Source organism: Pygoscelis adeliae, unplaced genomic scaffold, assembly GCF_000699105.1.
Source record: "Pygoscelis adeliae isolate BGI_AS28 unplaced genomic scaffold, ASM69910v1 Scaffold87, whole genome shotgun sequence".
Classification (NCBI taxonomy): domain Eukaryota; kingdom Metazoa; phylum Chordata; class Aves; order Sphenisciformes; family Spheniscidae; genus Pygoscelis; species Pygoscelis adeliae.
The window spans coordinates 2,834,578-2,861,001 of NW_008825098.1; the positions used below are offsets into that span (position 1 = coordinate 2,834,578).

A 26,424-nucleotide genomic window follows, 5' to 3' on the forward strand; every position below is an offset into this window, starting at 1 on the left:
TCTTTTTCACATGATACACTATTTAGTGTCTCAGTTAACTGTTGAATCTATAACAAATAGTGGAGAAAAAGCAAGAATTACAATTTGGTCCTGGTCTGTGTACTGCCCTATGAAGTACTCAAATAGGTTGTGTCAAATACAGAGAACATAATTTCCAGTAACTCTAAAATTCACACTAACAGCAAGAGAGGTTTAAAAATAAATTTTGGTGTTCTAATCACTCAGAAAAAGAAATTAAAAGGAAAAGGAATAGCATGACACCCAGAGAACTCTACTTTAGTCAACTTTGGTCTTCAGTAAAGCAAGAGGAAACAAACAAAAAGGCAACCAACATACATCCACATCACAAGAAAATGAAAAGAAAGAGAAGATTAGCATAAGCTATGGGTAACGGAATTGCCTTCCTATCTGCTCTAATGAACAGAACAATAACACATTAGCTAATTTGAAGCAATCCTTAATTATACTTTGATCTACAGACAAAGGAAGAGTTTGACAGGCGAAAAGTAAAGAAGTGAAAATTGCAAAAAGACTGAGTTGGCAAGAGCTAAGTACAAGACTTTCTGAATAACGAATATAGTTTGAAAGTGTGCAAAGCACCAAGGATTCCAAACCCACTCAGGTTCATACTGTCTACACAGTGCCTTTTAAACATGTACAATTACTATTATATTAAACCTGCACACATTGGACAAATTTGTGTCCATCCTAATGGAGTGACCAACTGGCTAAGACAAGTTGAAGATGCTACTTCTAAACATCACTAAAGAAACTTGTACAAAATCCTTTGCCCATGTTCACGCTTGTTCAGCACCCATGAAAATGACGTGCTGAGAGTTAAAAATTAAATAGGGTTTGTCTTGAGCAAAAGTTTAGCACATCAGTGGTAAAACATTAGAAGACAAACTCCTCACCTTGTTTGTTAGGCTGTCCTCCAAAATCTCCGACCGCCTCTGAACCTTTAACAAGTGGTCTTCCCTTTCTTCAGCTTTGATCTTCTCATTGCTGAGGAGTTCTTGTTGCCATTTCAATTCCTTTTCGGTTTCAAGAATCTGGAGTAAAAATAGAGCAACAAATATAAAATTAAGTTCTGAGATAACATGTGAATCTACCTCTCACACACCAGGCCATTCAATATTTCATAGGAGTTAAAATACTTGGCACAAACCAAACTGCTTTAGTTTGAGTACAAGAAATATCAAGTTTCTCCTTTCACTAAGCAAAGCCTGCTAACTAGCATACTGATAAATCCTTGGTAATGTAAAGAATTAAACAAAGTATGCTACAAACATGTTTGGACATATTATCTGTGTAAACAGGGATTGCAGAAGAATAACACAAAGCAGATGTAATTTGAGTAGGGTTCACATCAAGAACTATCTAGAAATTATTACTTAACACAATTTTATGATTTGGACTGTTGTCAGAGTGCTGTTAAACGATCTTTGATGAATTATTGTAGAACTAGCATTGCTTTCACTAAACCTCTGAATTTCCAGTGAAGTTGAAGTTTTACAGCAAGACAATTGATACTCAAAACACAGGTGAATTGGAAGATATTGGTAGCGAGCGAAGTAGATTCTCCTCCCACCATAGATCTGAATTAACTACAGATATTTGAAGTGACTACTCAATATCTGAACAAGGACTGCTGCTCAATGGATACCACCCAATTCATTTGTCTTCACTGATGTGAAGATATGCCTCATCCAGAAGAGAAATAAAAGTGTCAGAATTCGTCAGCTTTAGTTTTAAAACTTCGCAGCTCAACTATGAAATATACCATTTCATCAAATTCATTAAAAAATGTGTTAAGCATTTTGGTAATGAAACCCATGTATTTTCCAGTGCCTCATTTATTCCTAAATAAAGCAGCCTCAGATAACATTTTTGAAAGAATTTACATATGTCTTTAAATACCATTCCACAAGACAGAAGTTAAAGCATGCCAATATTCTTCAGACTGGGTATATAACATCAATACTAGTAAGATATTTTTCAAGACGGCTTCAAGAATTAACCATCTTCCTCTACCAGGCATTCATAGTTATTACACTTTAATCAAAGGTAAAGCACCTTATCAACACTCTCCTGTAGGTTAATCTCCAGTTTGGTCCTCTCTGCTCGAACACCTTCCAATATTTCCTGGAGCTGATCTCTCTCCTGTGCTAACAGATTACACTGTTTCTCCAGCTGTTGAAGTTTACTGCTTTCACTCTCAGTCTTTTCTTTCAGTTCTCCCAGAAGCTGGTGCCTTTCCTTAGTTACCAAATTTAAGTCCTCATTCAACTTGACTACCTATTAAAAAATATTTTAAAAAAGTATAAAACCACACAACTATTAGCAAAAACTCCTCTTCTGTTGCTAAATTGTATTACCGCGACATCATCTATTGGACCAATAAAACAGCACAAGTTATCATGGGTAAATACCTGTTACTCTAATGAGTCCTTGAGGGGACATCCTCTAAATTATTTCTAAGAATTTCTTATTACTGTACTTGCCTTTTCTTTCAGTTTGTTTATTTCTTCATTTAGTTTTTCTTCAGTGTTTTGCAATTTCTCCTCTCGATTTGCTAGCATGTTCTTCTGGATATCAGCTTGCTCTTTCTGATGCCTTAGTTCTTCCTGTAGATTTTCCATTTCTGTCAGAACTTTTAAGGACTGCAGAACAAGGTATTACATAGATGTTCACTCAGTATAATTAAGTTTTTCCTTATCGATAAGTCAAAGCATTTGAATTTCTAGGAGAGAACTATCAGAATAATCAGTCTTTCGCTTTAGAAAAAAAACCTCAGTTGTCATTCCCCCATGCCTAGTTTAAGAACTCCAAGGAAGACAGTCTTTAGAAACAGTCTTTATCAGTTTAAAAAAAAAAGTAGGCAGAAGTAAAGAGGAAAGGGAAAAATGTTGGGGGGGAACAGATTATGTAGATGACTATTTAAAAAAAACAAAAACAGCTTGCCATGAAAAATAGCCTTATTCTTGCGGCAACTGCCACCAGTTACATGAACAATTTGTCCAATTGTTTAGCAGCAAGATGTAAATCTAAAATTAAAGATTTGATAATCCTAGTCTGTTGATATTAGTTTTTAAATTAGTTGGTCTGTACATACTTGAGAGATCAGTGGTTCTACCTGAGGTTTCCTAAAATTCATATGAAAGCTTTTACATTTCTTAGAATAATTTGCAGAGCTTCTCTTAGGAAAAAAAAATGTTTACCAGATTTCCTTTTAACTTTAGAAATTATCAGCTTGATTTTTGTTAACTACATATCAGAACGAACTTGTCTGAAATAGCGTCAACATAAGCATACTTTTCATGTAAATACTTGGAATATTGAAGTCACTAATCTGCCAAGAAATAAGAAATCAGGAAGGAGAAATAGGATAGCTAATCAGTTTTTTTTCTGGGTTTAGATTTCTCTTCATCAATCCAGAATGAGCGGAAGTGGTAGGAGAATTAAGCCCTTAGATATCAGTAAACCTGGATTACCTCTACTGTTCAGTGCTAAACGCAAAGGCACTGTAGGTGAAAGATGTAACAGGAACTTGCAGAGTGTTTGTCCAGCAGGTGGCAGACAACTGTGCCTAAACTCAGAGCGGCACAGTGACCAAAAGGGCAGGAAAGGGATAGGGGGAAGAAAAAACAGACAGATTCCAAAATCGAGATTGGATTAGTACACTAAATTTTTAGTTTACTGCTGCTATGAACAAGTGAAGGGAGAGGAAGAGATACTGAATAGAAGGCTTCATGACCAAAATAATTCAGTGGTACAACCTGCCTTTAAAACAATTATTTAAGAGATTTTACACATACTCTCTCCTTGCTTTCCCGACAGTCAGCCTCTAACCGATCTCCTTCTGCTTTACAAGTCTCTACCATTTGCTGTAGTGCATCTTTCTCCTGATTAAGTAAAGTGATTTTCTCAAGCTGCTGACAGATTTGCTCGTTTGTTATTCTTTCAATTTGTTCTTTTTCTGCCAGTAGCTTGCCATATTCAGAAGAGACATGAGTCAGGTTTTCAGTTACTTCAGTGAGCTGAAAGAACAAATAAGAACCAGTATTAATATTTCTAATAGTCTCTAGCACGGGTAGAAGTATTTTTTCTAAACTAGCTATCAAATAACAGTAACATTCTAATTTAATAAATTTTGTTGTCCCAATAATCAGGTTCTGATTTCAGAAGAGTGTTATTAGATCATATTTCACAAGCACTATCTGTACATATGGGTTGTTGTAAGTGGATTATTTTACAGAAGACACCTCTATTAGTTTACTGCTACAGTAAGCAAAGAAAGATGTAACAATTTTTGCTCAGAAGTTTTTAGTGCTTCTGTCTCATTGGTAGGCAATTTCAGTGCTTCTGTCTCATTGGTAGGCAAAAGTGAATGGTAAGAACCTACAGGCCATGATAATTCTATAAAAATTACTCCATTGCTGTATCTACAGTAGATAGAAGACATTAACGCTTGTTAGAATCAAGCCTAAAAGCCACAATAGCTTCAGACATGAAAATAACAAGTAGATAAGAAATTGTAGTGCAGTGTAGCAAGTTAAAGAATGAGCTAAACGACCTTTTAGTTGCTCAAGTACCTTCAGAGTAACATAGCTATAAGACATATTATTAGAATTTAAAGTTTTAAGGCTTGGAAAATGCATTGAGGTCAAAGAGCAGTATTGATTCCAAATAATATTCCATGATTCAGCACCGAGGCATGTTTATTTATAAGTAAGGGTTGTAGCTTGCAGGTCAAATTGCGTTTGATCATCTTTTCACTGCCGCTGTTCTATGGAATTTTTTCAAGAAGCAGTACAGGGAAAAAAAGAAAGGAAAAACTTTTAATTAAGTTTTGTTATTACTTTTACAGAACCCTTACAAACTGAAGTCTGCAGAGGACATGGGTTGCCAATCCTGATAGAATTTTTAGTTTACTTGACAAATCTGCATCTGACCTTCTGTTGCAGTTCATTCAATGCCTCTTGCGCTTTCAAGAGTTGATTTTCTTTCTCTGAAATACTTCCTTTCAGCTCCACAATAGTCTCCTGATGTTGTTTGAGAGAGTTATGAGCACATCTCAACTCTTCCTGCATCTCTGAATTCTTTAGACACAACACAGTTAAAGTACATTAAAGCCCGAACAACACTTCCAAAATTTAAGACAGAACTTTAGTAAAGCTATTATCCTAAAGGAATAGGACTATTTTTCTTACCACGCTAATTGTCTCCTGTATGGTTTTTCTTAGCTGGTCTCTCTCATTTTGGAGATTCTCCAGTTGCATTTTAAGATCATCATCTCCTCTTTCTGTCAAAGTGCTCGCTTCCTGACAGTCATGCAGTTTTGGAATAAAACCTGTTCTCCCCATTTTTTCAGATTCTCTTTGATATTCATTGGCCTTCACTTCCTCCATTTCATGCAATTTCCTTTTTGCCTGGCTCAGCTCTTCTCGCAGAAGAAATAATTCTTGCACAACAGGTTTTTCTTGAATCTGTGGTATCTATTTTATACAGAGATAGAAGTCAACACATTTGGGGAAGTAGCTTTAAGAGAAACATATCTGACCTTTGACAGGTTGATTATGTAAAACAAAGAGAAGCAATGTTTTAGAGAGATTTGTTTTTTTTTTTTCCAGAATAAAGAATAATAAGATTTGACTGAACTCAGTATGCAATTCGAGTTTCTTGAAATGAGACATGTAAAAGTAAAATTTGAAGTGAGGACTTCTGAAACAAGTTACCAAAAGTAGAATTTCATGGCCATAGTTTAAGCCTGAGGGGCAAAAAACCAAAAAACAATCCAAAACAAAAAAAAAAAAACAACAACCCCCCCCAAACCAAACTACAGAGACCTTATTCATATTTCTAGTCTCAACAGTAGATAATAATGGTGTCAAGACAATTATTTCCTTGCAGTTTGTCCACTCTCCCCTTAAATATTAAAATATATGCACATACTTTACTTTCTTTGAAGTGTGTGTACACACACACACACTTTGTATATATACACATATATGCAATCAGCATGACAAACTACAGAAGACATTGGCTGCAATATCCCTTTCACTGCCAGGAAAAGTCAGTTCTGTCTATGCTTCGAAAAAGCAGAACCACCCTTTCAAGATGAGCAATTTTTAGCTTCAGCTACTTATAGAACCACATCTCTGTGCAGATCAAGTCAGAACATCACCATCCTGTATCAAGTTAAAATTCTATTTACAGAAAAACATTTGTCATATTCTATTACTAGTTGTCCATATACAACAATATGGGTGGAATTTATTTCAAGTAAACAATAATAATCTTGGTGTTTAACGGTCTGTAGTCAAGTAGCAGGACCCTTTTCTCCAGTTTGTTTTGCAAGTTATTGTCACTTAAGTGAAAATTTAAATAAGCATGCTTTCTATTACAGCCTTAGCATAATTACCAGAGTTCCTTCCCCATACTCTTCTTTTTTCAAATGTAAACTGTCCAGCTTGTCTTGCAATGAATTGTTCTCTTGTGTAAGGAAAGAGATTTGTTCCTTTAGCACCTGAAGCTGATCACTTTCTCTACAGCTATTCTTTTCTGATTTTTCCTCAGCAAGTTGGTCTCTCTCTGATGTGATGATTTTTATTTCTTCCGTCATTTGTGATATCTATCAAAAATGTGCAAAGTATTTCCATCAATTCAAAACCAAAATTAAATGCAGTAGTTTTGTTTGATTCACTCTGCTACAATATTTTTAACATCAAACCACTGTAACCAAACCAGAAAAACTCCAGAACCAAGTCTTTGGCCTTTGTCACCTGTTTTGTTTTAAATGCTAACCTTTAGCAGTCTCTTCTGCAATATTGGCCAGATTTTTATCTAGAAAAAGTCTGAGAGGAAGAAGTCAAATAAGAAACACATGTTGGATTATTTTTTATGCATCTGTTTGAAAATATGCAAGTGCTGAATTGACAACCATTGACTTACTGGGTCTGGCAGCCGATATACTTCAAGAAAAATCCAGTCTTACATACTACGGATTCTCCCTCCAGAGAAACTGTGCCACTGAAGCAACTGCGTAACATACAATATTCTCAGCACCCTTCTTTGTCAGTTGTTGAACAAACAGGCACAAAAACCCCCAGTGGATCAGCCTTCTGCTGTATGTTGGGAACTGAGCTGCCATTTACAACCATGTGTTACACTTCTCATTGGGACCAAGTGTTATAAACCATTAGCCTCATTCCTACCCCTAAGTAACCCTTATCTCTTCTTCCATTTGCCATCTAATGCCACCACTCAAATTGACAACCATGAGGCACACTAGTTAAGTAAAAGTTTATTAGACTGTATGTTACAGCTTGAAGCTCTACAGAAATGGATCAGCAACTGGTAAAGGCTTGGATCAGGCAGTACTTTCTTGCCCACTTTCTACCAAAGGCCTAGAAATTTTCTAAGGACAAGCAGAAGAGGCTATAAGCAGACTAACTGGGCTTGTTTTCACAGTGTTGGAAAACACATTAAAAGCATTTTTATTTTGAATTATTACATGATGTTTTACCTGTATTTCGAGTTCTTTAACGGTTTTCCCTAGTGCCTCTTCAACACTCAGAATCTGAGATTCTTTTTCAGAAATTTTTTTTTCCAACTTCTTGACAGTGTCCTGGGATTGCTTGAGAGAACTCTGTGTATTTCTCAGTTCTTCATGTGCCAAAATGTTCTTCAGAATAAAGGAAAGAAAATCCACAAAAGAAAACTCAAGTATCTTACAACATTAGTAAGCACACCTTGATTAAAAAAAAAAGCCAACGCCCCCAAAAAAAACCACCCACACAAAGCCGCACTCCCCTACTCCCCTGTATATTTCAGTGTAGTTTATAAGTGTTCTTACACTCTTCCCCTTAATATGTACAGTTCATTTCTATAAAGGCAGAATTCCTACCATTGAAACGGTGTCCTTTATATCCTCTTTGAGCTGGTCTGTCTCAGCTTGGAGAGACTCCTCTTTTTGCTTCAGGTAATCTCTTTCCTGGGTTAGAGTTTTTATTTCCTCCTGACATTCAGTAAGCTGCTGAAGAACTGCCTGGATCTCCGAATCCTTGGCCTCCAGCCTCAATTCCATAATCTTTTCTTGCTCTTTTAATTGCTCCATTTCATTTAACTTCTGCTGAGCCCCAATAAAATCTTCTCTTACCTCAAGAAGTTGTTTGTGCTCTGCTGTCTTTTCTTCCAGTTCTTTCATTTTGCTAGAGAGCTTTAGTTTGTAAAGGAAAAGGCCAGACACTTTCATTGTAACGCAAAACTGCATGACGTGTACATGTTCTCACAGAATCTTAAATTCACTTAGAAAGGGCGAGAGATGCTAGCTTTCAACAAGAAAATACGAAGTTCATCATTTCACTTTAAGTCACTGCTTATATTCTTGCCCATATTAAAAAAACATTTGTTTATGGAACCTTCCTGTGGTTTCTCCTTAGCAGCAAAAGTCTTACTAAAACATAAGATCACACATGAAATTGTAGTACAGCTTAGGAATTATCAAATTAGGAGTTATCAAATCCATAGCCAGAATATGACAGTCATATCAGTCCCAAAAGCCTTGTCAAAAATATGCATCTTCAGTTCCCTTTTAAGTGTTTTTTTCCTTTCTAATTGCCAATTTTTGCAGTGATTCTCTTTGGTTTGAAATATCTTCTGTTCTAACCATACTCCAGTTCCCGATAAGGAAACTTTGTTTCTATGACTTTAGATGGAGTAGATCATAGCAGCACATAAAAAAAATTTCTTTTCCCATGCTTAAGTTATATCTTTATTCTGCAAATAAGAATTAAAAGGTCAAGTACAGAAGGAGAACACATAACCTGGAGCAACATATACACTTCTTTGCCTATGAAGAAAGAGACCATTGAGCTGCATGATCTTGCAACCTTATACACCTGGCACAGGATAAGTAATATCCACTCATGCTAGCAGAAATTCAATGATAGCATTATTTATACCTTGAAGACTAGTTCTCCAAAAAAGTTTTTTTTATTCTATGAATGAATTCCTCTTGTCTTATCTGTAAAAAGGAGCAAGCTGACACTGACCTCTAATTTCACTTCATCCAAAGCTGTTTTAGACTCTTGTGCTTCTTTAGATAGAATATCTATTTGGAGCTTCATTTGTTCATTGTTTTCTGATGCAGCTACATATTTTTGCTCTAGTTCTTCATGGAGCTGTTTAAGTGCTACATGTTCCTGATCAGACTTCACATATTTAAGTTGTGCATCTGCTAGATTGTCTTTTGTTTTTCCAATTTCTTCAGTCATATGTTTAAGTCTAATTTCATTATCAGCTACTTCAGAAAGCAGTTTTTCTCTTTCCAATTTTAATATGCGTAGCTCCTCACATTTTTCAAGAATCTGTCAACAAAAAAGCAATAGTAATAGCATTTTCTAAATCAGTATTTGTCATAGCTGCATAATAAAAAACATGCCTGTATGCAGATATAGGAAGTAAGGTACAGGCAAACACACAGCACAGTACATTGGGTTTTGCTTTGTTGGGAGGGAGCTGTCTAGCAAACAATCCTTCAAAAAGAAACAAGACAGACAAGCCCCCTCCAAAACCTTGAAACCTCTCCTCTAAGTCTTTAGATGTTCTTTAAATATTTCCTTTTTCCTATGTTTGAGCTAGGACTGGACTTATACTGCTAGCAATAACTCCTGAACTGAATATTTTGATGTATCAATACTTTCTTCATGATACAGAGTTTATAAAGCTTTTAATATCTAATTAAGTTTTCTTTATTAGTGGAAGTAGACCACTGGAAGGGTTTGGAACCTTCTGCAAAGCATTCATGAGTTTGAGATTACTTGCCTGGAATAATTTTCACTGCACACACTTAGTAGCAGGTATTTAAGGATACAGAAACCTGGAAAGTGTTTGCAAACAAACCCTTTAAGACACATTTATAGCAAACTTAGTCGACTAAGACCTGACCTGCCAGGAAATAGCAGAGTTTCCTTACATTTGCAAGTTAAATCTCTCACTTCTCAAGCAGCATTTCTGCTAAGAGGTCTTGAAATTTTCTCTTTGCCCATTTAGACAAAAACTCAGTTTTAGAAGAGTAAACCAGAATCAGACACCATTATACATACACACAGAGTTATCATGGTGGCCATAGCAACTAGGCAGGCAAACGTTGGACTAGAAATTCCCGATTAATTATAGTAGACTTTGTGATTAAACATGTGATCTTAAGTTTATTCCTAGGTGCAAATATTAAATACCCAAGGAACAATAATTTAATGAACTTAGTTGTAAAATCTCAGGTTATTTGATTCAAGACAACATTTGGATTTAAAACTTCATATCGAATAGGCCTCCATTAATACGTTACCAGTCAAGTACAATATAAAACCAAAGAAAAAGTTATTTTTGTTTACCTCTTTCTGCTGTATTTCAACAGTACTTGGTAGAGACTGAAATTCTGATAACTCATTTACTTGTTTTTGTAGAAGTGCATTCTCTTTCAATGCTTTTTCTAGTTCTCCTTTTAAGTCAGCTGCCTTTTTTTCCAGCTCCACAAGAGAGAGCAGATCTAGAGAATTAACAAGTTTAGATTAATGAGACAGTGAGTGAAAAGCATGTTTTAAATTAAGCAGAAGATTCATAACGCGTTCTGGATATCATATCAGTATAATTCTAGAAATGTATATTTTACAGTGGCCAACAATTAAAAGATGAAACTACTGGTCTGAATTCGGTCATCAGTTGTTAGGTTGACATCCAGTTCATTTTAGATTCTCCCTGACAGCCTTTCTTAACTTGACTGTCTTTGTGCAAAATACAAAATATTCCATCAGTTGCAGTTTTCCAAGTAGTTCAAGAAAGTGCTAAAGCAGTTACTATGTGCCAGCAGTACCAGATACTCTAATATTTTATATTGACAGAAGCTCCAAGTATTTGAGAAAACAAAGGCCAAAGTCTTCCCTATCCCCCCACCATTATGGGGAAAAGGGAGAAGAGGGGGAGGGGAAAAAAGCACCACCCGAAACAGTACCTTTTGGAACTTTATGCTCCATCAGTGAAGTTAGCCTTGTGTTTTCTTGAAATACAGACTGCAACTCTTTCTGCAAGTCAGCTTGCATTTTTTTGTAACTGGCTTTTCCTGCTTCTATTTGGCTTTGATAGAATTGAACATCCTTTTGCATTTGCTTGTAATTATTTAAGAGTTCATTCTTCAGGAAAACAAAACAACATGCAGTTCACACACAAAATAAAAGTCTACTTGCTTAACATTTAAATATTGCATCTGTCACTCTGAACAACTTTGGTCTTGATAAATATGGCAGAATAAGCCACAATTTAACAACTGCATTCCTGTCAGAGTCCCGTAACAAAACATACCTTACTTTAGAGGTCAGAGGCATCACAGCTTCTACTACTTTGTCTTTACTCCTTCAAAGCTCAGAGTAAGTTTCATCCCACTTCTGAGTTCACATCTCTTATTCTCTTCTGTTCTCTGGTAAAATTAGGTTTGGAGTCTTATATGTCCTAGTAACTCCCTAAAGACTGTTCACTTGCTCGCTCTCTCTACTAGTAAACCTAAAAACTAACTGCCCACTCCTGTGGAAGAAGCTTCTATTTTCTTTTCATCTTTCTCCTGAAGACCCATTTTCCATGAATTCCATAATAAAAACATTACTTGGAGCACGAGTCATTAGCTTTCTCCAAATACTCTACCACATCTTGTCTTTATTGATTGCCACCTTCACTGGTCTAGGAGCAGATAGGCCCTTAACGTCATTTTGTACAGCTATAAATGCAGTTTAACAAGTACTTGCCATCTTCTCCTTCAGCTCCAAATTTTCAGTTCTGAGAAAAGCAGATTCTTTTTTGGCATCCAAGGCTATGGTTTCACTATCTAAGAGGGATTTATTCAGCTGCTGAATTTCCTCAATTAGTTTATCAGAATCTCCCTGAAAAAGACAGATAAATACTCAAAGAAATAAAAAAATATATAGCCATAATAAAGCAAATGCATTCATTATAATGCAGTTAAAATGTAAATACAGGCTCAGAAAACTTGGTAAGTTTACTCTAAAAGGAACAGTAGCAGGCTCATTTGAGAGATAGGATAAAGAGCAGCATATTCCATAGCTTTACTTCAGAGTACTGCTGTATGATAATGTAGTAATTAGCATTTTAAGCTTTGTAAGAAAATTTCCTAACATCTGTAGGGAAGCAGATTTCAATTATACCAAGGTTATACCTAAATTTAACCCACCTCCAACAAAACCAAAACCATCTCTCAACCAGCAGAAAACTCAAATTTACCACTGAAAAAGACGTGTCCTTTTTTTCTGCTCCTGCTTTCTTTAATTCTTCCACACGATTCTGTAATATCTTTATTTTGTTCTCTTTCTCTTTCAGCTGTTCCAATTTGGAGTTTATTTCTGCCTAAAAATTGGAGAAAAAAGGGAGAAGGAAGATTCTAGTGCCCACTCTGGTTTTTCAGGTAAGTATTTAACAAAAACCTGCTTCGTACATAGTAAGCATTCATGGGTTTTAGACATATCCTTCTTATAGCTGGTAAGACTAACCAGAGCCCAATGATGTCTAGGTTGTCCTCAGCAGGTACAGTATTTCAAGATAAACAAACCAAGCACATGTCATACAAGTCTTATTGCATGTAAATTCACGGACAGGCTCACCTCAAGTTCCTCATTGTACACTTCAGCATTTGAAACTAGATTCTTTAAGTTGGTAATTTCATGCATTAGTTGTATCTGTGGAGCAAATTGAAGCAAAATTGCAGAGGATGTTAGAAAGCACCCACACCAGTAGTTTTAGTTGCCAACACCATGAAAATAAGCAAGGTCTATCTTGTGTTTTCTTTTCTATTAGTGGGCAAACCATATATACACACGCATATCTATTTAAACAGCGACAAAGCAAGTTGCTACATGTTCTGTCAAATAGATAAATGAAATGCAAAGCTGTCTTTAGCTTCCCAGTAATTAGAAAGGATTCAAGTACAATTTAATCTGCTACAGCTGAGAAGCAAGAGCAATGTGATCAAAGCAATTAATGCAGAAATTGTACAGATATGTCACTTCAAATTCTAGTCATGTTAAGCAGCTTTTTATGACACAGTGCAGGTATTTATCATTTAATCTATTCACTAACAAGAACAAGAAGGTGCCAAAATTGAGGTAAAGCAAGCCATGAACACATTCAGTGGCATCCTCTGAAAGAAAGCACAAGTAGAAGACTAGAGAGAAAAGCACTTCTAAAATTGAAGAACTGTTTTCTTTTGGTCTTTGTTAGAAAAGCTTTACAACAAGCACTCATCTACAAGTACTTCTGTATAGTCACAAGCATAAGGTAATGAGAAAATCCAATCTATATTTTTAAAATCAGTGAAAATCTTTAAAACAAGCACTCTCCTGTGAGTATTTCTACATAGTTAGAATAGTGAGAAGAAAACCCAATCTGTAACCTTAAAAAACAGAGGATGGTTGTAGAAGATATGGTACAATACTACTGACAGAAGTAATTTAATGTCATTAGAATAACAGAGTTTACCTGTATATGTCTGTGGTGATTTAAACCGATGGATTGCAACTAATGTATTTAGCGAAGTATGTGACCTTTCAGCATTGCTGTAATTAATCTACCTGGGTATCAGCAAATGCTTACATTTTATGGACTGTCTTCAGATATTTATCTGAAAACATGAATCATTCAAAAAGCAGTTCTTGTAATAGAAGCTACTTTAGAATACTGCATCTGTTATTAGATACACAAAAGCTTTGCAGGGAAAACAGTAACTAAGGATTTGTTAAATGTTGGCTGATAAGGAAGATGGCACAATTAGTCTAGCATACAAAGGGTCTTCTAAAAAGAGTCTTGAATACAAGCTAAATTAATCTATTATGGATCCATTTTGTTTAAGATCCATAAATCTTTGTAGGGAACACAATGGAAATAAGAGGTGATCTTGTTAAATTGTAACCTGAAACAACAAGGCAAAAGGGTAACTTCAGCTTCACCCTTAGTTTCATGGTCAGAGGATATTAAACAGACTAGCATGTACAAGTAATTTGTAGAGAAGGTATCAGGAAAGAAATGGAATAATGCATCCGTATCTCAATACCTCAAGTTGTTGGTTTGGGGGTTTTGTTTGTTTTTTTGTGCTGTGACTTATTTCACCATCTAGCCCTTGGGCAGCTAGAACCTAATACATGTAATACATATTTTAGGTTACAGAATCAGAGCATAAAACATTTGGACAAACAAGGTACAGCTCCACTAACAGCACAAGGAGGTGAAGGGAACTGGAAGTCAGCATTTCCTATATCATGAGTTATCCAGCAGGTAGGTTTACCTTTTCTGATTTCCTGGCACAAAATACAATGTTTCAGTTTTCCACAGACATTACTATTCACACTATTATTTTAAAATATTTTCTTACTAAGTTAAATAATATGTTAAAAGTTAACGCTCACATAGTTCAATGGATTTTCAAAAGCCAGAGCTATCTTGGATTGTAAACCAAGATGTTTTGCACAAGAAATACGTTAAATATGGTTTAGTAACCATACTTTAACTTCAAAACAGTTCTAAAATATATTTATGCAGCAAAACAACTGTCTCTTGCAGAAATCTAGAGTGAAATTCAGATCATGCATATATAAAAATAATATATGAATACATATACACACACACAAATATATGTTTAACCAGACTTCAGTGTGCGACCCTCCAAATATTTAAGTCTGAATTTTACACTCTGAGTAAATCCAGCTTAAATCCTGGGTTCATTCATTCTGTTGCTGAACGTAGCTTATAACACCATCTGTTTGTGAATCAACATCCAAGTATACATACACTGAATAAACTCTAGAAAACATTTAAGCATAGAGAATTCTTATCTCCGTATTTATTTCAATGCACCTTACCTCATGATCTTTTTGTGTTTGTTTTTCCAGTGCTTCAAATTCATCCATTTCTATTTTTTCCTTCAGTTTCTCTTTCATTTCATTTATTTCTGATTTCAACTGCTCATTTTCCAATACTAGGTTGTTAAAGTTCACTTGCAGGACATTGACCTCATTTACAGCAATATCCTGAAAAAGCAGCACGAGAAGCTTTAGAAGTTGTTGGAACATCAGTCTCATTTCTAGAAAATACAGAACAGACTTACCTTTTCTAGTGCTAACGCTTCACAGAGTTGCACAGATTCTTCAAAGTCTCTCTGAGTCTAGAAAAAGAATCACTCTCAGTTAACTGATCTACAAGATCAAGCAAGTTTAGTATCATATTCCTTGTTGCTTGCCTTTTCATAGCTAGTCCTGTTTAAATACCAAAGCTTACTGGATCATTCGCCACAAAACCATAGAATCATAGAACCATCCCACAACTTCAGAAATGACCAAGAGACTTATTTTCTAACCAGTTATAATAATTCTTCAGACACATAGAAGAATATTGGTGTTCTACAGAAGAGTAAGGCTGATCTTACTGAGAAGCATGTAATGGATATGCACTGTATCAGACAACTGAAATAGATTATGATGTTACCCAATTCATGTTAGGTCCAGCAGTCCATTCTACACCCGAAGTTTGATCAGGAGCCATCAGACATTGGTTGTCATGTTCAGAGTTCTCTAACATAGCTGAAAAGAAAGATGTATTAAGAAATACAGAGTAGCATCTGTATTTCTACATCAAGAATTTAAACCGGACATCAAGAATTTTCTTATCAAAGAATTTTAGCACATTGAAAACAATCATTCAGTGGCAAAGATGTAGCACACTGAGTAGGACTTCTGAATCTCATGATTTTCTCTTATGAAAGGGAACAACGCTGAAGTCCAGTCCCTACGCTTATGCTGACCACCTTATCACAAGTTACTGAATACTAAACCAAATCCAGAATATATACTTAATTACAGACTAGGAAATGTGTTTAAGTGTCAAGGAAAACCACTCAACAGTATCCTGCAAGATTTAAAGTAAAAAGCACCACCACCCCACCCACACCCCCCCCGACAATCCACACACAAGCAAAAAAGCTTGACAGAAGGATAGGTAACAAGGCTGTAACATGATGCAATTCAGCAACAATACTGTCCAATTATTCTCTTGTCTTCAGTTCAACTTTTTTTGTCCCTCGCTCCTCTAATAAGTCCTTGAATTTCTCTGTATCTCAATCTGATATTCGAGTAGTGACTTCTCTATTCTTGTTGAGGATTTTTTATCCCCTCCTTTTTGGGGGAGAACACTGTTTGGATGGATAGTCTGTGTTAAAGAATAATTTTGGCTACTTTTACAAAAAATTGGGGGGGGGGGGGTAGGCTGCATGGCAGAAGTATCTGCAGACCCTTTCATCTCACAGCTCTTACCTTTGGTTTTAACAAATTAAAAAGCTCAATATCCAGAAGGGGGGGGCAGGGGGAATTTCCTTAGAAAGTGTGTACAGGGACATTTAGTTTGGTGTTTTTTTTTTTTTTTAATTTGTGCTATCAGAGAGTCAACTTACACGCTTTGGGAAACTAAGTAATGCTTGCAAGTTATCCAACAGGAATTTGCTACACATTATTTCCGCTTGGATAGCAAGACTCATGCTCCCACTTTTTAAATAAAATGAACCTTATTTTCCAAGATACTGGTAAGCACAAGAACTACTGGTATTATTGTGCTAAAACCACTTCCCTTCCAAGCAGCATTGTTTGCTGGCAGACAAATGTAATTTCCTTATGGGCTACAGGTAACTCTTTCAACACTGGGTTCATGGAACATAATTTGAGTAGTACAGTGTCAACTAAATGTAGCTTTTGTATTGTTAGCAAATCAATTTACTTTTTAACTTAAATTTATTATGAAGGGATTATTTCTCATTTCAAAGCTGCTTTGCAGAATTTCCTTATTTTTTCCTGAAGATACTTACAATCCTCCATGTCTGGTAGTGCCGACAGAGACATTTTCATTTTTTTTGTTTCAGTCAGCCTTGGTTTTTCAAAGTCTTCAAAATAGCTCACGTTCGCCTGGTTTATTTTACCAGGAGCCCAAGTAACTCTTCTTCTTCTCTTGGCCTTTAAAAAAAGTATTTACAGAAAAAGTGATACAACCAAAGCACTAAGTAGAGAGTAGATGTTGCATTAGGCTAGTTCTGTAACAAGTACCAGCAGCTAACTAGACAGTGTTTTACAGTTTCTTCAAAATTAAACTACAGCATAACAGTGAAAGCAAAAGTCTCTGCAGTCTGTTCACTGCAAGGCAACATTGAATTGATACTCACTCAGAAGAAGTTATTTTAAAAGTTACCTCTTTAAAAATAAGAAGTTACATGAAAATTGCCTATCAAACTTATCCTTCATTGTCAATATAACCCTATGTATTTAATATTACCTTTTGCAAAGTATTTCAGAGTTAACAAATAAGATCTACAACAGGTGCTTACTTTAGCATTCTGTTTTGAGGAAAATGAGGCAGAAGTCACCAGCATCTCAGTTAAGTTTCGTATCCTATCTTCCTGTACTTTTTGAAGAGAATTTTTTTCTTCCAACAGCTGGGCCAGTTGGTCTTTTTCCATTGCATGAATTTGAGTCTTCGAAGACACCTTCCATAAAAAGAATATCAATCAAACTGACATTTTAAGATACACAGTTACTAATATTTAGAAACAACTACACATATATTCTTTTAAGTCTGGAAGAGCTGTCTTTAATCTCTAACAATGAAACTGACAATTTAGTCTACAATTTACCTGTAGACTTAGTATTTAAAGGGCTCAAAATTCCCCAAAACAATACAGCCTCAGATTTTTCTAAGGACAAAAAAGTACTCTTTCAAGTGTAACACAGTTTAAGATGACCTTCCCATGGTGCCAGAAGCCTGAAGGTCTTTAAGAACTACGATTCAATTGTCAAATAACAGCAACCTATTCTAATGCATGTGGTCTCTTAAAATTTGAAGTACTGAAAATTTATTCTGTTGTAAGGCAACTGCATTACAGTAGCTATTTTTTTGACAACTTTATCATACGCTTACAACAGAGTAGTTTGAAGTTCACATGGGATTTTCCAACAAATTCTTCTGTACTTAATTAAGTACTATCCTCACTACCTAGTATCTCAGAAGATGGCACACACACTTCTAGGTGTGAGTTTATACTGCAGATTAAGTTAAACATCAGTAAGGGGGAAAAATATGAATTAAGTTGGAATCTTTCAATAACTTCTTATATTGCAATTAATTATTCCTTTTGATCTGTGGCAGTATTAAAGTGTGCTATAAGGCACGACAAATTTTATTTCTTAAATACATTAACCTACAGAAAGAAAGCAATTCAGTTAGTTGATCTCATTCAATCTTAGCTTTCACACAGATATGTTGACTATGACCCAGTTGTTCTAAACTTCACATCACCTTTTGAATTTCTACTCTCTCAATAGAAATGACAGATATCACTTTAAAGAGTTTACCTACCCCTCCAAATTTAACTTGTTTTGGTTTAAAACAAAGTGTTTCCAAATAGCTATCAGTACTAAGGATAAATTAATTTTAATAAGTTTATTACATACTTCTTCCAGCTGCTTTTTCAAATCCAGAATTTCTTTGCGATATCTCTTCAGGAGGGCATCATCATCAAGTACTTCATTGACTTTCGGAGTATTCTTCATTCTTTTGGCTGTATTGGCAAACTAGAAGAATATTCTCTCATGGGCAACAGGTTTGATATATTTGTTCTCTAAAGACTTATTCTGTCTCATATTTCTCAACAGAATTAAAGGGACAATTTCAGATAAAGAGCAACATGTAATAAAGGACACGAATATTTACATTTGCTTATTTTTCATGTATTCTAAGCTTCGAAAAGGTAAGTTTTCTTTGCTTGATATTAATACCTAAAAAGTGAAGCCTAACATTTAAGCAGAAATATACCAAGTTATTTTTTATTTAATAAAAAGCTCAAGAGACCACCATAAAGCAAGACAATCCTACCTAAAAAATACAGTTCATGAATAGTTCAGTTACCCTCCTTTCCTGTAGGACCTGTCTAACATCTTGTGTTAGCAAAGATTTGTAGTTCTAACTGTGTTTGGAAAAGGCAAATGAGAAAACAGAGGTTATCTACTGCCTGCAAGGTGAAAGAAGTAACTTTGTTCCAACTGCCAGAAAGCTCTACTTAGACAACCTAGTACAAGATGATGACTGGGAAAAGATGCTGTGTACAAAACAAATATTCCAAGTTCCAAGTCCACAGAGGACCTTTAGAAGATTCAAGTGACTACATGTCCAGCACATTACATTTTCCACTCCTCCAACCTGTCTACAATGAAGCCTTGAGTCAGAATAATGCTTGAAAAGATGAGAGAAGTTTTACCTGAAGAGTACTGAGCGTTTCATCAAAAGAAACAGGAGTAATTGTACAAATAATAACCGTCTTCGCATTTCCTCCAAGGGAGTTCTGCAGAATTCGAGTCAGCTTGCTGTCTCTGTAATTTATGAAGCTGATGAAGAAGAGGAAAGAAAAAAAATGAAGAAAGAATTAATATTGTAGTATAGAAAAGACACAGTAAATATCTCCTCTAGAAGTAATACGTTATTTGAAATAGTTACCTACATAAAATCCTTATATATAATCCTATTTTAATTTCTTAGTTTATTAGTGACTTCTCTTAAAACAGGTATACAAACACAAGTGCTTACCCGGAAGGGTCATCACAAAGTTTTTTGATAACTTGACCCAGAATGAACAAGCTCCGGTTTATATTGCAACCTTCTTTCAGTCGGACACCTAAGTATCACACAGTAATTTTTATTTTATTTTTTTTTTAATTTAAAACAACATTAAGATACATTTTCAACCTGTCAAGCTTATGTGCTATGTTATACTCAGAGGGATTATCCAAGAGTTAAATCTCAAGTGCCACAATGCACTATGACTCAGCAGCAGCCAGTTATCAAATCCTTTATAATAGCCGAAACGCATCAAAATATGATAGTAATCTATCACAAGTAAACATTAATCATCTTCACATAGTAAGTAGCTGGGGCCATAAGATCTTTAATTTTGTTTCCTGTTTAAATTTTGCAAATGCCCGTATTTACATGTGTAGGCATACCAAACCAGCCTTAGATACAACTTTTGGACTAGTTATTCCTTACAAGAGAGAATATTAACTTGTGTTCTTCTCGGATAATTTTTTATGATAAAGGTATTTTTGTGCAGCTTCATGCTGTCATTGTTAAGAATCAAACTTCCTCTTAGCTAAAGAATGAGCCACCTATGCACTCTTTACCTTTACATATGAGTCCCTACAAGCTTCTAATGATTTCTTTACTACAGGTGAATGTTTACTGATTCATCTCCATTCTATTAGTTCAGTGCATGACTGTTGCTGGACCTGCTATTCTAGAAAAGCCACATTTCTACCCAATTGTTTGCAGTTTACAGCATTTTCAGTATTTTCCTGAGTAGATCCTGCCCTACCAATTGGAAAAGAGATTATTTATAAACAATAAGTAACACAATAGCACATAGATCAAATAATTTCCTTTCTATCATAGTCTCTCATAAGGGTTAATTAACAGAAGTGGTCATCAGGAGAGCCTCATTTAACACTCACCTTCAGATCCTGTTTGACTAGCTCTTTCACTGCCTGCCAGATCTACCAAGTTCTGCAAATTCATTAAATATTTCACAGGTTAGTTCTGAGGAAATTTAGTTTCAGATCTTCTTAATTCTAAATCTCTGCTAAGAATTTAATGAACTGAAGTTACAGTTAGAAAAAAGCAAGAGGTCTGTCAGCTATGGATTACTTCCAATAATGTTACTAGACACATACCAAACAATACTTTCAAGGTACATAAGGACATGGAATAAGTTTGTATGAACTCTATTAATACCACCCTGAACAGTATTTCAAACTTGCAGTGCAATTCCCCCTACCCTCAGTAACAGAGACATAAACATAGTTTCTCAATACAGAAATGTCAACTACAGACTAAAGCCGTAAGAAGCTTCATAGAACCACAGATCATCTGGTCCAGTCTTTCATGGGAAAGCAAGCCTAGATGAGATTATCTAGCACCCTGTCCTGAATCAGCTGTATGTCTCTCCTTGCCTGTCATTGTGGGGATAAGGAAAGGAAGAAATTAAAAACCAGAGGAAAAGCCTCACTCAATCTGGTTTAAAGTCAACTAGAACTTTATAGCATCCCATAATGATTTGCCTGAGCAAGTAGCCCTCACTTTAATTGGTTTCTGTTTTAGAAGGGCAAAATCCTGTACTAACTCCACCAAGCAGCAACAGACCAAACAGGCCAAAACCCCCTCTATCTCCCCCCTGTTAGTAGAGGTTACTATAAAGTCAGTTGGAACAGAGACAGGGCAGAGGGTGGGGGGTGGTGTTAGAAGAGTAGATCCCATAAGCTACAGTGAGGAAAAAAAGCAGGCAGTAGTTTGCTCAGATACTGCATGGGTAGCGTTTACATTCAGATCCCAGAGCTTTTTCCACATGAAGCCAGAACAGAAAGCACTTTCCACAATGCGACTGACTTAATGCTATTCCCAATTCTGAGTAAGAGTGCTCATGCAGATTTTAGCAAGCTCAAATACTTTCGTATTGATTTCATTCCTCCAGTTGATTTGGATTCTTTTCTGGGAATCAAGGAAAGGCTGGTTAGGGAAGGCTTCAGAAACCAAAACACTCCCCTTAGACATCAGCAGTGTATTCCCCCCAGCTTGGGAAATTTCATACACTAGTAATCCACCAAACAGATGCTAAGTGGGGTTACTTTTGAAAAAATTAATCTTCTGGCGATTGCAGCTGTAGATCACGTGTTCTTTTAACAACAACTAAATCCGACACTAAGAGAAGTCTTAAGGTAACCCACTTTAGAACTTATTTCACTGGGCTTGTCAGTGGTCAGGAACTGCATGTAGGGGTCAGGAATTTGTCAGCAGGGGAAGCTGTGTTTAACAAAATGCAAGAGCACTCTGACAATAGTCCCTTAGGCTCCTGGGAAGGGGCATAACACTCCCCAATCCAGCACAAATTGTCTAGAAATTCCCATGTCAGAATTCCCTTCGGTGGGAAGATATCCTCTAGATAACACCCCAGGAGTTTCTCTCTATACAGATTATCAGAAACATGATTTCTGCTTAAGAAATGTCTGGTAGAAGTTAACAACTAAGCATGCTTGTGATGTCATTATAAAGTAACATTCTTCTCTCAAACAAGCGGTAACAGTAAATTCTCAACTTAAATGCCTATTTAATAACTTCTTGGAGTACAGCTTACCAAGTGCGATACCATCACTGCTCCATCACAGTTTGCATTTGCAGGGTCACTTCGTTCTCTGCTTTCAATGATCTAGAAGAAGAGGGTGCAATGAAGTTTTTGTCACTTCAAAAATAATAAAAACGCTCCTAATAGTGAAACAGTTTTTACCATTCTGAAGATCGTGTGAGAACGGCTGCTGTGTTCATTCATTTTTGTTTCTCCATAATGGCGATTTTCTGTCAAAAAGCAATATTAGAATACTTCTGCTTATATTCTGATAAAGTGGAGGTAACTGACAAAAAGTACAATTTTAAGACTCTGAAACACATTGATTTCTGAATATAATCTCAAAGAGATACCCCATGATTCTAGATATATCACATTCATCAGGGCTTTTCTAAGATAGCAACTGACATTGGCTAAACAACTTACTTTCTCCTTTTCTGATCCATTCCATAACTTGTTCTGGGGCAACCACCACCTCTTCAATCAGATCTTCTACATACGTATTCCTCTTAAGAGCAAACACAGTAATAAGTTTTACTGAACTCTAGAACTCACTTGAATACATTAAGTTAACATTACCAGCAATTGTTATGGTATTTATTCCAGTTATTGCTTCCTTCTTAAAAGGAAGCAATATCAGTTGAATATCCTTTTACTCTGAACACAAGGAATGGGGAAGTTTAGACCTTTATCAGAACTGTAGCCTAAAGGCACAAGAATCAAACAGAGATCTAGGAAGTTTCCCAGAAACAAAACTAGTAAGGAAAATATCCTTCTGGACATTTTCTGAGGGAATCTGGGAGTATATTTCTCAGTAAATGTTATAAAGCCGTAATCATACAACTGGTAAGTCTCCCTTCTTCCCAAGTTCCAAATGCATTGATCATTTAGGGCATTGAAAGAAAAAAAACAACCCAACCCACCAATTTTTATTATTTGCTACAAAACTTAGTGTAAAGAAACTGAAGATGGCATTAATATAGTTTTTTTCCCTACTGATCATCTTACTGAATAGTTCTAGTCTGATGGTTATTCTATGATGACAGTAGAAGAAAAGCATATCTACTTTGTAGATGATATGAAGATGGTATTAAAGTAACTCTGTATATCTGTTGAAGACTTCTAACACATTGAGCTAGAGGCTTAATATCACGATTGTAGAAGTTTTATTAGCTAGACAACTCCCAGGTATTCACTGTCAAAGTTAAATAAAATATACTATCCTGGGAAACTTAAGGGATTAAGTCTACATTTACAAACATTTATAAAGATAAACCAGCAACAGCAAGCCCAACTTCACTGTTGTTACTCTACTACATAAAGTGTCCTTCTGGTAATTCTGAAGATAACAATTACACAATTTGACACAGAAAAGTCTTCAACTAGATGCCTCTGAAAGGCTGCTTTTTTTTTTTTAACTTCTTTTACTCCAAGCAGATACAAGACTTACACTACATAACATTCACTTACATTAACATCCTCACGAATTCCCAGAGGCTTCTTTTTCCTGATATCACAGAGCAAATCTGTAATGGTTTCATTGTAGATTTCCATGTAAGAAACCCTTAGCAAGAATTCTCTATCTGGAATCTAATGTTCAAATTAAAGAAAAAAAGAAAAAAGAAAAAATAAGACTAATCAATGAACATCTTTTAATGCAAGTTTTCTGAACTCAAAGGTATATGTTTGGATATTGTTCCACATATTTCTTCTCCTCCTCATCCTCTTTGCATGTTAGCATCTACCAATACAGAATCATTTTTCTTCTATCCCACCTCTTTCCAGCTGCATTAATGGTATATCACTTTCAGTAGGCTATAAAAATGAGATAACTGCCCTACAGAAGTGTGACAATAGTCACGCCACTTAAATGCCCCTTCCATATCTAATTTCCTCCTGCTTAGGCTCTTTCCTCTCTGTGTACCTAGTCTTCTCTCTCTGCTTGCTTGGATTTACTTTGCTGCTACTGCTTCTTCTCCTGCCTCCCTGGTAGAGAATACTGGGGTGAGGAAAGGCTGCACAATGGACTCAAGGACTACAGCACCATGGAAAGTTTCCTTGGCTTTCGTTACTTTTATAGACCCCCTGATGTACTCTGCACCTCCTCAAAGGAGCAGTGACCATTTCACATAACTGATAATGACTACCTGAAATCCTCAACGCAGAAGCAAGTGCTCTGTATATGATGTTTTGGAAATCACTGTTTTAACTTACACCTTCTCCTTACTTCCTATTAGCACCGAGCAATTAACCTATGATTCTTTTGAAAGCCTGAAAGAAGTAAATTTAGTGTCATATTCTTCCCACTAAAAAACAGTCTTCAATATTGTTAATTTTTCAAAGTTTTAAAATAGCAGAATAAACACAAAGCTTCACATTACCTTATCTACCACATTAATGACCGAGCATCTATTTATACTTGTAATCAAGGTTTAGTATATTTGCAAGTTTAACACACACCTCCCCCCCAGTTTTGTACCAATTTGATTCTAACTAAAAGAGTCCCATTATCTTTCTTTTTAAGCACTCATCTTTGCAAGGCTAGCAAAGCAACTGCAACATATGATCCAACATAAATTCATTTTCTTCATAAGCTCCTTGATACTAAAATAAGTTTTTCTGTAACAATCAGAAAGAATACTAGTCCTTTCAGTCACTTCAATTTAATGGAATTGCTCACCTCACAAATAATTTTGAAAACATGTTGAATTGCCTTAGGGATAATGCCCACAGAATCTTCATTTCCCATCATTGTGTATGTCTTCCCTGAAGCAGTCTGTCCATAAGCAAAAATTGTGCCTAGAAAAGTGATTACATTTTACTAATTACTTATGAAATACATTACAAACGGGATTTAAACACAGTTTTAAAACTTACCATTATAACCTTGCACGGCTGACTGTATAATTGGAACAGCTACACCTTCATATAACTGCTGACTGTTGTCACTTGAATGAAAGACACGATCTTAAAAAAAAAATTAAAATAAAGCATGTAAATCCATTGTATTGCAAGTCAAAAACAAGCGTCATCTTACTCAGTATTGTTGACTTCAAATCCAATAAATGGGCATCAGATTGTTTGTAGGATAATTCAACCATAAAATGTAGTTCTGACACTACTAACACAGGCTCTCTTTTTTTAATTTTAAAATAAATATTAAACCCAGGACCAAGAAAGATACGATGAACAGCCAACAGCCAGATCAAAAAAACCCTAAGAATGATGGACAAAGTTAAACAGTCATCCCATTTAATCCTAAAATTAAATCCTAATCCTAAAACTAGTTTATCTATGAGGATTATAAAACTGACAGGACAGGCTACTTGTTAAAACTCCTAGCTTGGAGCATGCTTTTATTGCATCTACAATTTGGGAAAAATCTTTGTAGTGGCTACATTCATATTAACAGAGTGAATCGGTAGGAAGAGACTGAAAGCAAGGCAGTTAGTTATGAGGACTTAACATCCACACTAGGCACTTTTCAGTTGTGGGTTCCCCCATCCCCTTCTCCCTAAATGCTCTGGACTAGCCCTACTCTAGTCCATTTGTAAATGGAATTCTTATGAAAAGAATCCAGCTCATGTTCCAAAACCACTCTACAGCATGAACTAGAACAGAAAAAACAACATCCGTCAGGAAGCTGACTTCAAAAGCACATTCCTGGTACTGACTAAAATCGAAATCCTGTGTGCCCCGATAGCACTCCTTCAGAATTATGAAGTTAGAAAAAGAGGTTCAGGGACATTGCAAAAAGCTAAGGTCATTGATGTTCGCATACATTCAAGTAGCACAGTAACGAAGGCCCATATAAACATCAAAATAAAATAACCGCTTTCATATTCTTACCGTAACTGAACACTTTTGTACCATTCACTTCGGAAATGGTGTTATTTTCACTTTTCCAGTGGAGTGACACTTTATCTTCTAGAGCACTTTCTCTAAAAGAAGAGATGTTCTGTTAGCTTCATTAGGTTAGGACTCCGCTCCTACAACGCGGGTCTACTCCCACCTTACCGCGAGCACCTCACCCCCAGGCCCCCGCCAGCCCTGTTTCTTCCGGCTCTCTCCTTCCTCCACGGGGACGGACGCCGTATTTATGCCCCCGTCCCCCCCTCTTCGTAGTGCGGTACCGGCGCCCCCGGGGGCCCAGCAACACCCAGGGA

The 26,424-nt window shown here is 36.0% G+C and overlaps 1 protein-coding gene across 1 annotated transcript in view; it reads right to left on the reverse strand.

The window, feature by feature from the left end:
- CENPE (centromere protein E, 312kDa) overlaps positions 1 to 26,424 on the reverse strand; it is a 37,877-nt gene that overhangs the window by 10,542 nt on the left and 911 nt on the right. Inside the window, exons 2-32 of the mRNA XM_009327083.1 lie at positions 26,108 to 26,199; positions 25,136 to 25,225; positions 24,939 to 25,057; positions 23,729 to 23,848; positions 22,685 to 22,766; positions 22,421 to 22,488; positions 22,271 to 22,342; positions 20,595 to 20,646; positions 19,675 to 19,762; positions 19,349 to 19,475; positions 18,546 to 18,665; positions 17,423 to 17,581; positions 16,910 to 17,054; positions 15,541 to 15,635; positions 15,164 to 15,220; positions 14,919 to 15,086; positions 12,292 to 12,414; positions 11,799 to 11,933; positions 11,015 to 11,192; positions 10,398 to 10,552; positions 9,057 to 9,371; positions 7,910 to 8,221; positions 7,529 to 7,687; positions 6,425 to 6,634; positions 5,214 to 5,498; positions 4,956 to 5,102; positions 3,819 to 4,040; positions 2,501 to 2,663; positions 2,077 to 2,294; positions 915 to 1,052; positions 3 to 47 (exon numbers count right to left, since the gene is read on the reverse strand). Of these exons, the coding sequence (XP_009325358.1) occupies positions 3 to 47; positions 915 to 1,052; positions 2,077 to 2,294; positions 2,501 to 2,663; positions 3,819 to 4,040; positions 4,956 to 5,102; positions 5,214 to 5,498; positions 6,425 to 6,634; positions 7,529 to 7,687; positions 7,910 to 8,221; positions 9,057 to 9,371; positions 10,398 to 10,552; positions 11,015 to 11,192; positions 11,799 to 11,933; positions 12,292 to 12,414; positions 14,919 to 15,086; positions 15,164 to 15,220; positions 15,541 to 15,635; positions 16,910 to 17,054; positions 17,423 to 17,581; positions 18,546 to 18,665; positions 19,349 to 19,475; positions 19,675 to 19,762; positions 20,595 to 20,646; positions 22,271 to 22,342; positions 22,421 to 22,488; positions 22,685 to 22,766; positions 23,729 to 23,848; positions 24,939 to 25,057; positions 25,136 to 25,225; positions 26,108 to 26,199 (4,459 nt within the window). The remainder of the gene's footprint in view (positions 1 to 2; positions 48 to 914; positions 1,053 to 2,076; positions 2,295 to 2,500; positions 2,664 to 3,818; positions 4,041 to 4,955; positions 5,103 to 5,213; positions 5,499 to 6,424; positions 6,635 to 7,528; positions 7,688 to 7,909; positions 8,222 to 9,056; positions 9,372 to 10,397; positions 10,553 to 11,014; positions 11,193 to 11,798; positions 11,934 to 12,291; positions 12,415 to 14,918; positions 15,087 to 15,163; positions 15,221 to 15,540; positions 15,636 to 16,909; positions 17,055 to 17,422; positions 17,582 to 18,545; positions 18,666 to 19,348; positions 19,476 to 19,674; positions 19,763 to 20,594; positions 20,647 to 22,270; positions 22,343 to 22,420; positions 22,489 to 22,684; positions 22,767 to 23,728; positions 23,849 to 24,938; positions 25,058 to 25,135; positions 25,226 to 26,107; positions 26,200 to 26,424) is intronic.